Below are 10,312 nucleotides of genomic sequence, written 5' to 3' on the forward strand. Positions count from 1 at the left end.
ATGAGAAAGCCCATGTGAGTGTTAGCTATGCTCTCCTGCCCCGGGAGGGGGCACCGAGGGTGGCTTCAGATCCCTGATGTTTGTCAGGAATAGTATTTCCAGAGGTTCTTCTGGGAAGGTCAGTTTACAAGCCCAGTCTGGTTTAAAATCCCCACCTCATCCCTGAGAGTCTATACACCACACACATCTGTTTTACAGGTGAGAAAACTGAGGCTCAGGAGGGGTCAGCTGCTTGCCCCCAGGTCACACAGCAGGAGGGCGGGGACGCCAGCCTTCAGACCCAGTCCCAGACCAGGGCCTGGACTCTTTCCGGGATGTCCAGCCACCCCTTGGGAGGAAGGCAGGTGAGGTGGGTGGCCTGTGATGGGTCGCAGGTCCCCAGACCCCCTCACCCGCTGCCTCAGCGCCTTCCGGTCGCGTCTCTGGCGCAGCAGCCACTGGGTCTGCAGGAAGGCGATCTCCGTCTTCTCCCAGTCGTTGCCGAAGCCCACTCGCTTCTGCCCCCGCTCCTCCAGCTCCACGGCGGAGGTCTGGCGCCTCAGCTGGGACTCCCTGCACAGCAGAGGCCGGCAGCGGCCGAGGGCCCAGGGTTCGTGGGGGCACCCTGGCCAGGGCCTCCCGGCCTCCCCACGCCAGCCTTGCCAGCTGCACTTGAAGGTTGTTGAGGACAAGAGCAGCTTTTAATCCTCTCTTGCTTCCAAAATACCTGAATGCCCTGCTTTCAGTAGGTGCATAATAAGTACTATGGCTACAGTCCCAAGGCCCTTTCACAAGTCTTTGTTCCTCTTGCCTTCACGACGACCAAGTGGTTAGGAGTAGTCCCCCTATTTTATAGGGCAGGGACTTGCTTCAAGCTGCTAGGACCAGGAACTGGGCCTTCTAACCCAGGTCTCGGCCTCCCAATGCTCTCTGGCAAAGCCCTGTGGTGATGTGTGGCCCCCACCCTCTCCCACGGGGGTGGGTCTCACTACTGCCTGGGGACCCACCCAGAGAGTGTTCTAGGCCCCTGTGCTAGATGTAACTCTGGGCAGAGTCTGTAAGTCCAATGTAGGAGCCTAGTAGAGGCAGGGGACTGGCCCTTTCTCAGCCCAGCGCTGTCTGAAAAGGTCACCTGACTTACCGAGATGTCTCTGAGGAGGCCGTCAGAGCCAGGGCGGCTGCGAGGGCGTAGTCTGCAGCGCTGAACTGATACTCTTCCTCACTGCCCGGGGAAAAGGGAGTTAAGGGCTGGTGCAGGATTGCCTGGAGATCTGGTCCCAGTGTCCCTGAGCTTAAGGCAGCATCTACCTAACCTGTCTCAGGACACTAGCAAGCACAGCTTTGCCTCCCCCCTCAGACTGGGACCTCCACAAAGCAGGGCTGTGTCTCCCCCCTCAGACTGGGATCTCCACAAAGCAAGGCTGTGCTTCCCACCTCAGGCTGGATTTTCCAGAAAGAAGGGTCTCCAGATGACAGTGTTGAACTTCTTACCTCAGACTGGCTTATCCGGAAAGCAGGCTATGCCTCCCCACTCAGACTGGGGACCCTTCGGGGTGGGGCAGTGGCCTGGGTGAGGTCCCTGATGATCCCACCTGCTGCGGAAGGTCCTCCTCCGCACTGAGGAACCCATGTGCAGGCTGTGCTGCCGCTCCTCCTTGTGCTCCTCCTCCTGGCGGTGTTCCAGCCGGTGGACCTCCACGGCCTGGGGGGGCCGGGGCTCCCCCACATTTCCAGGGCTGTGGGGCAGAGTCATGGCTGCGAGAGCAACAACCTGCCAGGTGGGGCGCACGGTCATTCTACCAGGCACCTGCCCATCCCTTCCCCACGTGGTCCCGGGCATCCCTGGGAAGTTTGTGGGGTGGGAGTTCTCGCTCCAGGGGGCAGACAGCAGGGAGACCAGGGAGGGGGCAGGGACCTGGCCAACAGGACAGAGACAGGCTTCGCAATCTGAGCCTGGCTAGTGCATCAGTCCTTGCACTCTGCGGCTGCATGAGCAACAGCTCTGCCTTTCCCTGCCTGTGACCTGGGCAAAGTCTTCCCTTTTCTGGGCCTCCACTGATGAGTGATCCAATACTGTGGTGTCCGAGGGGTGCTCTGTGACTCAAGATGGGCGGATGTCCTCACTCTTCCTGCACACGCCCATCCAGCCCTACCTCGGAGCCTTTGCCTGCTCTGGTTGCTGCTCTGGGGGGAGCCTTTCTCCACTTCTGGCTTGCTGAGCCCCACTCAGGCTTTACAGCCCAAGCCAAGAAAGCATACTTCCGTTGGTGCAAGGGTCAGGGGTGGGGACTCTGGGTGTGGTCCCGCTTCTCATTCCAGCTATGGGTGTGTGCCCTTGGGCAAGACTCTGTGACTTAGTTTCCTCATCTGTGAAATGGGTCTACTGACTTTCCGGGGTGGTGGTCAACGTTAGAAGAGTGCTAGGAGCATAGCAAGTGCCATGGAAGCGTTAGATATTAGCATGCTTTTTCGTAGTAACCCTGCCGAAAAACTACCCGCCACCTAGAATTTTTCTCTCCTTTAATCCTTTTTTATGCTTTTTCTGTCTGCACTCCACAGTCTAGCTGTGATTCAGAAAACACCTCCCCTTATGAAATTATTTCTTATTTGTACATCGTCACTCTCCAACAAGACTGTAAGTGAGTTAAAAGTAACAACAGTGAGTGTTTTCAGTGTGCTGGCCCCATTATCTTCCTGTCTTACTGATGAGGAAGGAACGTGCTTGTCCAAGTTCACACAGCTGGTTGAGGTTGGGACTATGAGTGGCACCAGACTCTGAGCTCTCTTGACATCTATGACACATGTCTACTAGAGACCAGGCCTTGACTGTGGCTGGGCACACAGTAGGCCACAGGGCCGTTCTTCTCATAAGGGCATCATGATGGAGGGCTCCCCCTTTGTACTCCTGAGGCTCAGGTCTGGGCCACAGGTGGTACCCAGTCAGGGCTGGGTTCAGTGAGTGTGAAGGGAGCCTCAGGGATCCGGGAGTGACTCCATGAGTGTGGAGAGGCAGGTAGGGAGAGTGGGAGGCCCAGGGACGAGCTGTTTTGGGTTCTTGCACAAAGTTCTTGCCCCAGTCTGGGCCGTGGTGTCACAGCTGGTCTCTGAGGGTCCCTCTGATGCAAAGGCTCTAAGATTCAGACCATAGTCCCTGGAGTGGCTTCCATATCTCCTTCAGGTGGGAGTTCAGGGGGGCAGGCCTCTGACCTGGCGGGTCCTTGACGGGCTTAGACCTGATATTGTCCTTGGCCCCAGTCTCCCTGAAGGTCCTCCTGGCAGTGGTGGAATATGTGTGTGTGTGTGTGTGTGTGTGTGTGTGTGTGTGTGTGTGTACCACTTCTCTAAGTCCATAGCATGGGAGATGGGCCCGCTGGCCTCATTAGAGCACCATGGCCCTGTGGGCCTGCTGTGGGGTGTCAGGGGAGACAATCTCCATGGGCATTTACCCTTTTTAGTTCCCAAAAGTATGCTCCCTTTTAGTATCTGGATTACTGCAGTGTTAGCCAGAACCAAAGCCTGCCCCAACTCTCCTTGGTCCTGCAGATGACCTGAGCCGAATGTAAGAGGACTGTCACCCCTTGGGCTTCCCATGTGGCCCCCCCACCCCGAGGAACAGGCTCTGCTCGCTCCCAGAGAATGACTCATTCAGGCTCATTCTGTGCCTCCTTCCTTACAACCCCGGGAAGTGGCCTCGATGGGGAGGCCCCCTCCCCCCACCTTTCCTGGGACACCGTGGCCCTGGCTCCAGCAACTGAGGAACGTTCCCTGGCATCAGCTGCTGGCTCCCTTCCCCGGATGCTCTGTTCCTGATTAGCACCGTGGCGGGGGGGGGGGGGGGCGGTGACTGGCACCCATCCCTGACCTCCTGGGCCTCCCGCAGCCAGACCCCCCACCCCCAGGTTTAGCAGATGAGCCATCAATTATTTTTAAAGCACTGACTGCTTGGGATCAAACAGCAGTGGGAGTGAAGCAGCATGTTGTCGCTCTCGACCCGCATGTGTTCCTGGCGGGGAGGGGTCGGCGGGGTGCGGACCGCAGGGAAGCAGCCCCCTGCCCTCTCCCAGGGGTACAAGGCCTGGGTCATGGGTCCCGCGGCATGGCCTCCCCTTTTCTCCCCAGCCGCCGTCTGCTTTCCCACCAGGCCCTCTCACGGGCACCCCCAGAGACCAGGGGCAAGGAGGCTGAGCCCCTTCCTCAGGAGGGAAAGGGCAGGGCACAGAGGCTGAGTGGCTGGCAGAGCCCGAGGGCAGAAAGCTGGGTCCCAGGGGCCGGCCGTGCTCTGCCAGCTTCTGAGTCCAGAATTCTGACCCTGCCGTGGAGTGGCCGAGGCCACCCCTTCCCTCTCTCGGCCTCGGTTTCCTGCCAGTGAGCCTGGGCTGGACGCGTGCCCTCCTGGCCCTGAGAGTCAGGCCTGGAGGGCTTCCTCCCTTTCCCCGCCTGCCTGGTGGGCCAAGCAGGCCTCCGGAGGCCAGGAGTCCGTTAGCTCTGCCGGGCCTGCCAGCTCACCGTGGGCCCGTCCACTCTGCGGGCATTCCCGATCGTCTCTCCAGCAGCTGTCACATCACAGAGGGCTCAGCACAGATGACGGAGGGCCACACAGAACAGTGAGGGGACGCGGGTCACCACAGTCCCCTCCGATTGTCACTTGAGGGTGCTACCTAAGCACGCGTGAACTTTTTCTTCCCAGATCCCTCAGGTTCCTTTCCCAACACACACACACACACACACACACATACCCTACTTCCCAATGGAAAGCTGAGGGGCTCACTTTCTGAAGGTGTCCCTGCCCACCCCTGATCCCTGGAGGGGACTCACAGAGGCAGCTGCGCCCGCTCAGGCGTCTCTGGGGAGACGATTCCAGAGGATGAGCCGGACCTTGGTTTCTTCTTGCCCTGGGCTCAGCAGGGACGGGGAGAAGAATGTGATCCTGGAGCCTGCGTGGGCCTTAAATATAGCAGCGCTGAGACAGTTGATGACAATGGATGGGAACTATGGGGAGGGGGGGCAGGGAGGAGGGGCTGTCCCTCCAGGCCAGCCCCGCTCAGGCGGCAGCAACAGGTGGAGCCCTCCCCGCCCCCACCCCAGCCTCCACACAGGGCTCTTTCCCTCAGCGGGATTCCTTCTGCCCAATTCTAGAGCCCACCCTCCCACCTCCAGCCCCAACTGAAGTAGAGGGAGGGTTAGAGCTCAGGCCCGTTTGGAGGGAAGGCAGCTACGGTGGGGGGGGGGTCTTCCCCACTGCTGGGGTTCTGACTGGCGCCTTGGGGCAGACACCCAGCGTCTCTAATCGGACCCCCCCGTGAGCAGTGGAACTCTTCGTCAAGATAGTGGAAAGAATGTGACCTAAAACCAGTGCTCAGTGCTGGTACCGTATCACTGGTCAACATGGAAGCAGCTTGCTTCTCTCGCCAGGCCCTGTGTCGCGTGGGGTGTGTCCCCGGCAGGGGCCTCTTCCTTCACGGGCGGCATTTCTCGGGGTTCCCGAGCGGCCACTTGGTCTTCCCAGACTTTGCCACAGCCCCTCCGGAGCTTCAGTTCTTTCTCCCACCTTCGTTCACGCCTGCCCTTTGCAGGCAGAGGAGAGCAACATCCATGGTGTGCAGGAAGCTTTCATTTAGGTGGGGAGACAGGCAGGAATGGAGGCGGGGGGGGGGGCGATCAGGAAGGTACCCCTGAGCCAGGCCTTGGGGATTGACCAGGTTTGAGGAAGGGGGTGTCAGCTCTGGTCCAGAGAGCACAACTCGCCTCCCTGGCTTCCTCCTGGGGCCGGAAACACCATCGCTCTTTCTAGCGTCTCAGGGACTGCTCTCCAGAACCGGGGGCTGGGGGTGGTGGGAGGAGCGAGAGGGAGAGGGAGAAAGCGAGAGAATGCGAGGGAGCGCTTCAGCTAAAATCTTAATCTCCTGCCCTATTTGAAACCCTCTTTCTAAGCTCTCCTGCTTCTCCCCCTTCCTCCCTGGCGGCAGTATTAAAGGCCTCTTCTGGGGAGAACAGTTGGTGTCTGTCTTCCTTCTTGTATGGAGCCGACCTCTAAAGGACTTTCCAAGACCCAGGTGTATACACTGTCCGTGAGGTGTGAGTGTGAATCTGCACATACAGCAGGGCGGTGTGGGCTTCCAAAGCAGCAGGAGACGGACGTTTAAACTGGTCCTGTGACTGCCTGCCTCCCAAGGCAGCCTGGTGGAGGGGCCACCGCTACTAGCCGTAGGACCTTGGGTGAGTCACTTCAACCTTTCTGCCCCTGTTATCTGTACAGTGGGCTCCACGATGCTGGTCTTCCAGGGAGATTGAGAAGATTGGATTAGGGCACGTGATTGCCTGGCTCCCTGGAGACACTGGCTAGATGAGAACGCCACTGATGATTCCGTAGCTCTAGAAATGCTGAGAGCCTACCCTCCTTCTGTGTGTGGGATTCCCATTCAGCCCAGTGATGCCCTCCTTCCTCCCTGGGGCAGCACTTGGGGAAGGTCCGGATGTGTGTTCAGGAGCACACAGCCGACCCCTCAGGTCACAGGGTTGAGCAGAGGTGAGACTTGGAATTCTACAAACCTCGGTTGAAATCCCAGCCTCTGGCCCCTGTGCTCCCTAATGGAGGGACCCTGGCCTCCTATCTGGACCAACTTAGTTTCTTTGTTGGTGAGTTCGAGGTAAGAACAGTGCCCACCCTACCACTAGCCCCTTCATATATGCTTGCTGAAGAACGAATGAATGAATGAATGAATACCTGTCTTGCAGAAGGGTAGTGAGATTCAACTGAGGTTAAGATGTATAAATTGCCGGGTACAGTAGCTGTTTCCTCGTGGTAGAACCCCTCAATATCTCCTTCTTTCTCCCCTTTCCTTCTCTTCTTCTCCCTTTTATTGCCTTCCCTGGAAGGATGAGCATTAAGGACAGTTGTTCAAATTCACGTACCCAACGCCTTGACCTTCCAAGCCACTATTTCAGATGCCAGCCTTCCTTTCCCCCTGCTTCTCCCCTCTCCCTCTTTCTGTCCCTCTCCCCACTCAGTTAATTCTGCTTATGGTTCTTCTCCGACTTACAGGTCAAAATGTATCATCCCTCTGCCACTTCCTCCTGAGCGTGGGAAAGGAAAGTGGCCTTGAGCAGCCTAGGGGCTGAGCGTGGGGGCCAGGGTCTCAGGGCTGTGACCCACCAGCCACAGCAAGTGAGGACATTCCTGCCTCTGCTGATTGATTCTGTCTCACTTTCTGGAACGTAGGCTGGGGACAGCCACAGGGGACCAGACTTGGCGGTGACGCATGGGCATGGCCTCCTTGTTCAGGCTGATGCTCGGAGCTGGGAGGGGCACAGAGAGACCCAGCCTCTGGGACCCGGGAGGAGCTCTAGTCTCATGGGCCCTATCGTCTGAGTGGGAACTCGGGCAACCCCTGTATGTGCCCGGGGCCAGGGGCGTGGGAGGGCAGAGGTCTGCAGACTTCACAGGTGGACATACCCACCCCGAGTAGCCTCGCCTCGCACCCCCATCCAGGGGCTGGAATAAGGGCCACTTCTGGGAGGTGATTTGAAGCAATCCACAGGGAAACTGTTGGTATGAGGACCTTGTTCCCTCCACTTGCCTGAGAGGCATCACCAAAGGTGTTTATTAGAAATACGGATTCCCCAGGAGCCATTGATTTAGCGGGTCTGGGTGGGGCTGGGGTAGCTGCGTTTTTCATATGCTCCCAGGGGATTCTCACGATGTGGCAAGTTTAGGACACCAATGTGGGCAAGTAACTTTTCTAAGCCACATTTTCCCTCACAAAATATCAATAACGCAAAGTTCCATGGCAGTTTACCGGGAGGATGAGTGAACCCCTAAGTGACATGGCTAAGTTCTTCCTTCTTCCTTTTTTAAAGATTTTATTTATTTATTTGACAGAAAGAGATCACATGTAGGCAGAGAGTAAGGGGGGGAAGCAGGCTCCCTGCTGAGCAGAGAGCCTGATGTGGGGCTAGATCCCAGGACCCTGGGATCATGACCAGAGCCGAAGGCAGAGGCTTAACCCACTGAGCCACCCAGGTTCCCTGAGTTCCTCCTTGCTCGCAGTCCTGCTAGCGGCCGCCACATCTGTTTACTCCTGCGAAGACTCCCTCGGCAGGGCTAGGTGCGGCAAGGCTATGCAGATTCCTGGTAATGGGGTCAGGTCCTAGGACACTCGGGGATGCCAATGCCTCTGCCCAGAGGGGCTTCAGGCCCTTTGCCTTCTAGCTGCTTCCAGCCCTATCTGCCAGCCTGGGCTGCCTGCTTGGGAGGCTCACAGGGCTCAGAGCCATTCCTCTCTCCCCTTAGCACTCAGGCTCCACCCTCAGAAAGTCATGGAGTAGCAGGGACATCTGTCACCCCGAGGACCTTAGAGAGCTCCTCAGCCCTTTTATGGCCTTAAAAATAGATCTATCTCTGTGACTCCCTGTCCCACTTACCTGGTGAGAACAGTCCAGCTGTTAAGTTGTTTTTCATTACTGAAGACAGTCAACCTTTGGCCAAGTAGACTTGTTTGCAGTGTGGGGGAGGGGAATAATCATGGGGCCACCTTAGCGGCTGCTGAGAGAGCAGTCGAGGTGGTCAGGAGGGTGGCCCACCCCTCTGTTATGGAGATATTGGATCTAGACCCGTGACCCTGAAGAGATGTTAAAAATTAATAACAAGCAGATAAGAGCACCACCAGCTGGTGCTGTGTTGTGTGTGGGGTGGGGGGTGAGGAAGAGGAGGGAGACACATCTGGGTGCAGAGAACGGAGGACATTGTATACTCGGGAAGGTCATGCTGAGGCAACAGACGTTGATCTTGTTTCTCAGAAATGTTCAGAAGAGGTTTCGGGACAACAGGGTGTCAACAGGTCCTGACCCCTTAAGGACCCCATTGGGGCCACCTTCCTTGCGCCCCCTCCATCTCATCTCCGAGAATCCACACTAGTGTGGGAAGCTCCTTTCTTGTGAGGAGGACGGGAACACTGGGTTTGAGTTCCAGCGGTGTCGGTGTCCCGGCTTCAGTGGGAGGCCCCTAGCTGGGTCCCTTCTCTCTGGACCTTGGTTATCTCATCCTAGGGTCATCTGGGAGGTGAATGACACAAAGGACATGTCAGCACGCTGTAAGCACAAGCAAGAGGCCATTTCCTTATGGGAGAGCGGCCACAGGGGCAGAAAGACAATTGAGCGAGCACCGAGTACCGAGCACTGAGCACCAAGTACTGACCACCAAGTACCGAGCACCAAGTACTTATCACCAAGCACCAAGCACCGAGCACCTCACTGCCTCTGCTGAAGTGTGGGGAAGGAGATCTTCAGGGAATGCCACCGCACTCCCAAACAACTTCCCCCTGCAACCTCAGAGAGAAGGCTCCATTTGTCTTTGAACCCTGTTTCCAGAAGGCCCTGCCGTCCTTCCACCTCCCCCAGGTAGTCTAGCCCCTCTGGCCTGGCCTCGAGCAATCCTGAGAAAATCAGGATAATTTGAGCCCACGAGAAAATGCCCCATGTGAAGCCACCCTGAGCTGGGGGAGTGGGTCACTCACCATGTGGCCCGATTACAAAAAATCACAAGGGGACGTAGCTACATTGATTGGGCACTGCCCATAGGCCAGGCCCCATGAAGTACTTTATAGACATTGTTAACGTCATCCTCACCACAACCCCGTGGAGTCGGTCTTATGATCCCCATTTTACAGGTGAAGAAACTGAAGTTTTGAGCAGTGATTCATTTGTTTGAAGTCATACAGCTGGTAAGTGGTAAGGTGGAAATTTGAACCCAGATGAGCTGAACCCAAGGCTGAGTTTTCAGTCTTGAAGTGCGTACTCTTTCTTGGGGTTTGTGTGCCCCCCAGCCCCATTCCTTACCAGTCCTGCTCTCCGGAGAGGGTCTACAGCTTCTGCAGGCTGGAAAGGCCTGTGTGTTCTCCCTCACGGGCAGACCTGATTTTCCCCTGGGGTAGAGCCTCTGGCAGAAAAGCCAGGTTGAGACAGTGGATTTTCAACAGCAGCTTGGTGGGGACTGAGCCCCAGGCTGCACGCCTCCCTGGAGTCTTGCCATCGTGCTATCATGGGCCAAGTTCTGGTTTGGCCCAGCCTGCTGTGGGGTGTCCTTTCCGGGCTCCGTTTCTCAGGAGGAGGTAGAGATCTCACTTTCTGTCGAACTAGCTTATGAAACTGGCTGGGAGTGGGGTGGAGAACTTCGTGTCCAGCCTCTTAGGAGCCGGCAGCGCTATGTATCTCCATGAGGTCTCCGTGCATTAACACTCAGCACTCTGATGGTCCCCTCCTGCCCCGCGGAGCTCATCTGCACGTGCTGCACACTCAGAATCCTCCGGCCGGAGTCCTTATCATGCCACTTTGCTCG

The 10,312-nt window shown here is 57.2% G+C and overlaps 1 protein-coding gene and 1 long non-coding RNA gene across 3 annotated transcripts in view; both read right to left on the bottom strand.

The window, feature by feature from the left end:
- The window catches only part of MYOM3 (myomesin 3), a 45,998-nt gene extending 41,013 nt beyond the window's left edge, over window positions 1-4,985 (bottom strand). Inside the window, exons 1-5 of one of the 2 annotated variants that reach the window (XM_059136853.1) lie at window positions 4,795-4,985; window positions 4,486-4,532; window positions 1,572-1,750; window positions 1,121-1,201; window positions 393-552 (exon numbers count right to left, since the gene is read on the bottom strand). In XM_059136853.1, the coding sequence (XP_058992836.1) occupies window positions 393-552; window positions 1,121-1,201; window positions 1,572-1,732 (402 nt within the window). In that variant the 5' untranslated portion in view covers window positions 1,733-1,750; window positions 4,486-4,532; window positions 4,795-4,985. The remainder of the gene's footprint in view (window positions 1-392; window positions 553-1,120; window positions 1,202-1,571; window positions 1,751-4,485; window positions 4,533-4,794) is intronic. The other variant, XM_059136852.1, reaches the window with a different exon arrangement.
- Window positions 4,986-5,281: 296 nt separating this feature from the next.
- On the bottom strand, window positions 5,282-10,289 carry LOC131809621 (uncharacterized). Its single transcript, XR_009345238.1, has 3 exons — window positions 8,401-10,289; window positions 6,704-6,848; window positions 5,282-5,801 (listed from the first exon to the last, which is right to left on the bottom strand). It is a non-coding gene; the product is annotated as an uncharacterized LOC131809621 (long non-coding RNA).
- Between the last annotated feature and the right edge of the window lie 23 nt (window positions 10,290-10,312).

Source organism: Mustela lutreola, chromosome 10 (genome assembly GCF_030435805.1).
Source record: "Mustela lutreola isolate mMusLut2 chromosome 10, mMusLut2.pri, whole genome shotgun sequence".
Taxonomy (NCBI): domain Eukaryota; kingdom Metazoa; phylum Chordata; class Mammalia; order Carnivora; family Mustelidae; genus Mustela; species Mustela lutreola.